This window comes from Hylobates moloch, unplaced genomic scaffold, assembly GCF_009828535.3.
Source record: "Hylobates moloch isolate HMO894 unplaced genomic scaffold, HMol_V3 SCAFFOLD_7, whole genome shotgun sequence".
Classification (NCBI taxonomy): domain Eukaryota; kingdom Metazoa; phylum Chordata; class Mammalia; order Primates; family Hylobatidae; genus Hylobates; species Hylobates moloch.
The window spans coordinates 46,546,261-46,547,750 of record NW_026652282.1 but is presented as its reverse complement, the minus strand read 5'-3'; the positions used below and the strand labels follow the sequence as shown (position 1 = coordinate 46,547,750).

Here is a 1,490-nt window from a genome sequence, read left to right as displayed (position 1 = left end):
TCTTGTCTGTCCACCTTTTTCAAATCCAGTTTCAAACTCTCCTTTCCTGGCAGAGATGACCAGCACAGCCAAATCAGCTTGAGAAGCACCACCAATCATATTTGGGACAAAACTCTTGTGGCCAGGGGCATCTAAAATTGTGAAATGTTTCCTTTCTGTTTCAAAATAGGCACGACCCACTTCGACTGTTTTACCTTTGTCTCGTTCCTCCTGATTTGTATCTAAGGCCCAGGACAAATACCAGGTTTCTCTGTTTTTTTCCTTAGCTTCTCTTTCATATTTCTCCAGTGTTCTTTTGTCAACCATTCCAGTCAAAAACATTATCTGTCCTCCGATGGTTGACTTGCCAGCGTCTACATGGCCAATGAATACTACATTTACGTGTTCTTTCTTAGGTGCACCTGAGGGTACGATCACAGATTTGGATTTTCTTATTTCCTCTTTTTCCTCCATCATTTCCTGGCCACTTTCTTCTGGGGGCCCTGAATCTCCCGAGGAACCACCCCCAGGCTCGGCTTCACTTACTTCTTTACTGTGCTCCCAGGATTCTTCTAGGGCCATTTCCACCTCTCCATTTTCTACAACAGGTTCTGAAAGTTCCATGGTAACGGCTGAATTGGAACCTTCAAGCGACACTAACGGTTCCTCTCGGGAAGGTTCCACAGGTGCCCCCCGTCCCATCCTTTTACCTTGAGGGTGTCCAGCGCCGGTGCAGGTTCCATCGTTGCTGCCGGAGCCGGCCGGGAGGGTGGGCGGGTGAGTCGGGCCCCGCAGGAAGGACGGCACGAACTCCGCGGCGTGTACGTTAGGCACGAAGGGCTTGGCGTTGACGTTGAGCTGACGGCTGAAGGCCGAGCTGAGGGGCTCGCGCTGGGCCTCGGCCACCGCAGAAGAGACTCCATCCCCGCTCGGGGCTGACCCCAGGGCTTCCATGTCCACCTGGTCCCAGCAATCGGGCGCCGAGTCGCTGCTGCTGCTGCCCGAATCCATGGTCTCAGAACTTGCTGTGTGGCAGTGAGGGAGCGGGCTCAACAGGCCAGAAAGAGCGGGCTCCGCCGGCGGGGTTAAGGCAGCAAGAGCGAAGGGCCAAGGGGTAGCGACACGAACCTTAGCGGCACCGCGGAGCAGCTAAGCGCCGATGCTGCATTCGCAACTGCGGCGGCAGCAGCAGATATGGCGGCTCAACACTCTCCTCTTGTGTGTGAGCGGATCTCCTCCCCCAAACCCCAACCACTTCCGACTCCTCCACCCCCGACCCAACGCCGGGCGTGGATTGACCCCTCGCTGCCATCCGTACGCTTGGCTTCGTTACTTCTTCTTAGCTAGGGGTTAAGTCCAAAAGTACTATTTTTTAAAACGAAAATTCTCATTCACTTTTTTGTTCACACGATCTGGCAGAGCAATTTGACCACAATCTGATGATTAAACCTAGACAGGAACACATGATATACAATTCTACTAAAAGATTCAAGTAAAAGTGAACATTCCTA

The 1,490-nt window shown here is 52.7% G+C and overlaps 1 protein-coding gene across 1 annotated transcript; it reads right to left on the bottom strand.

The window, feature by feature from the left end:
• LOC116811702 (eukaryotic peptide chain release factor GTP-binding subunit ERF3B) lies at window positions 1-1,175 on the bottom strand (the record flags this gene model as incomplete). Its single annotated transcript, XM_032756979.2, has 1 exon — window positions 1-1,175. A coding segment is annotated over exon 1 (990 nt), but the record flags the coding sequence as incomplete, so codon positions are not given.
• Window positions 1,176-1,490: the final 315 nt, after the last annotated feature.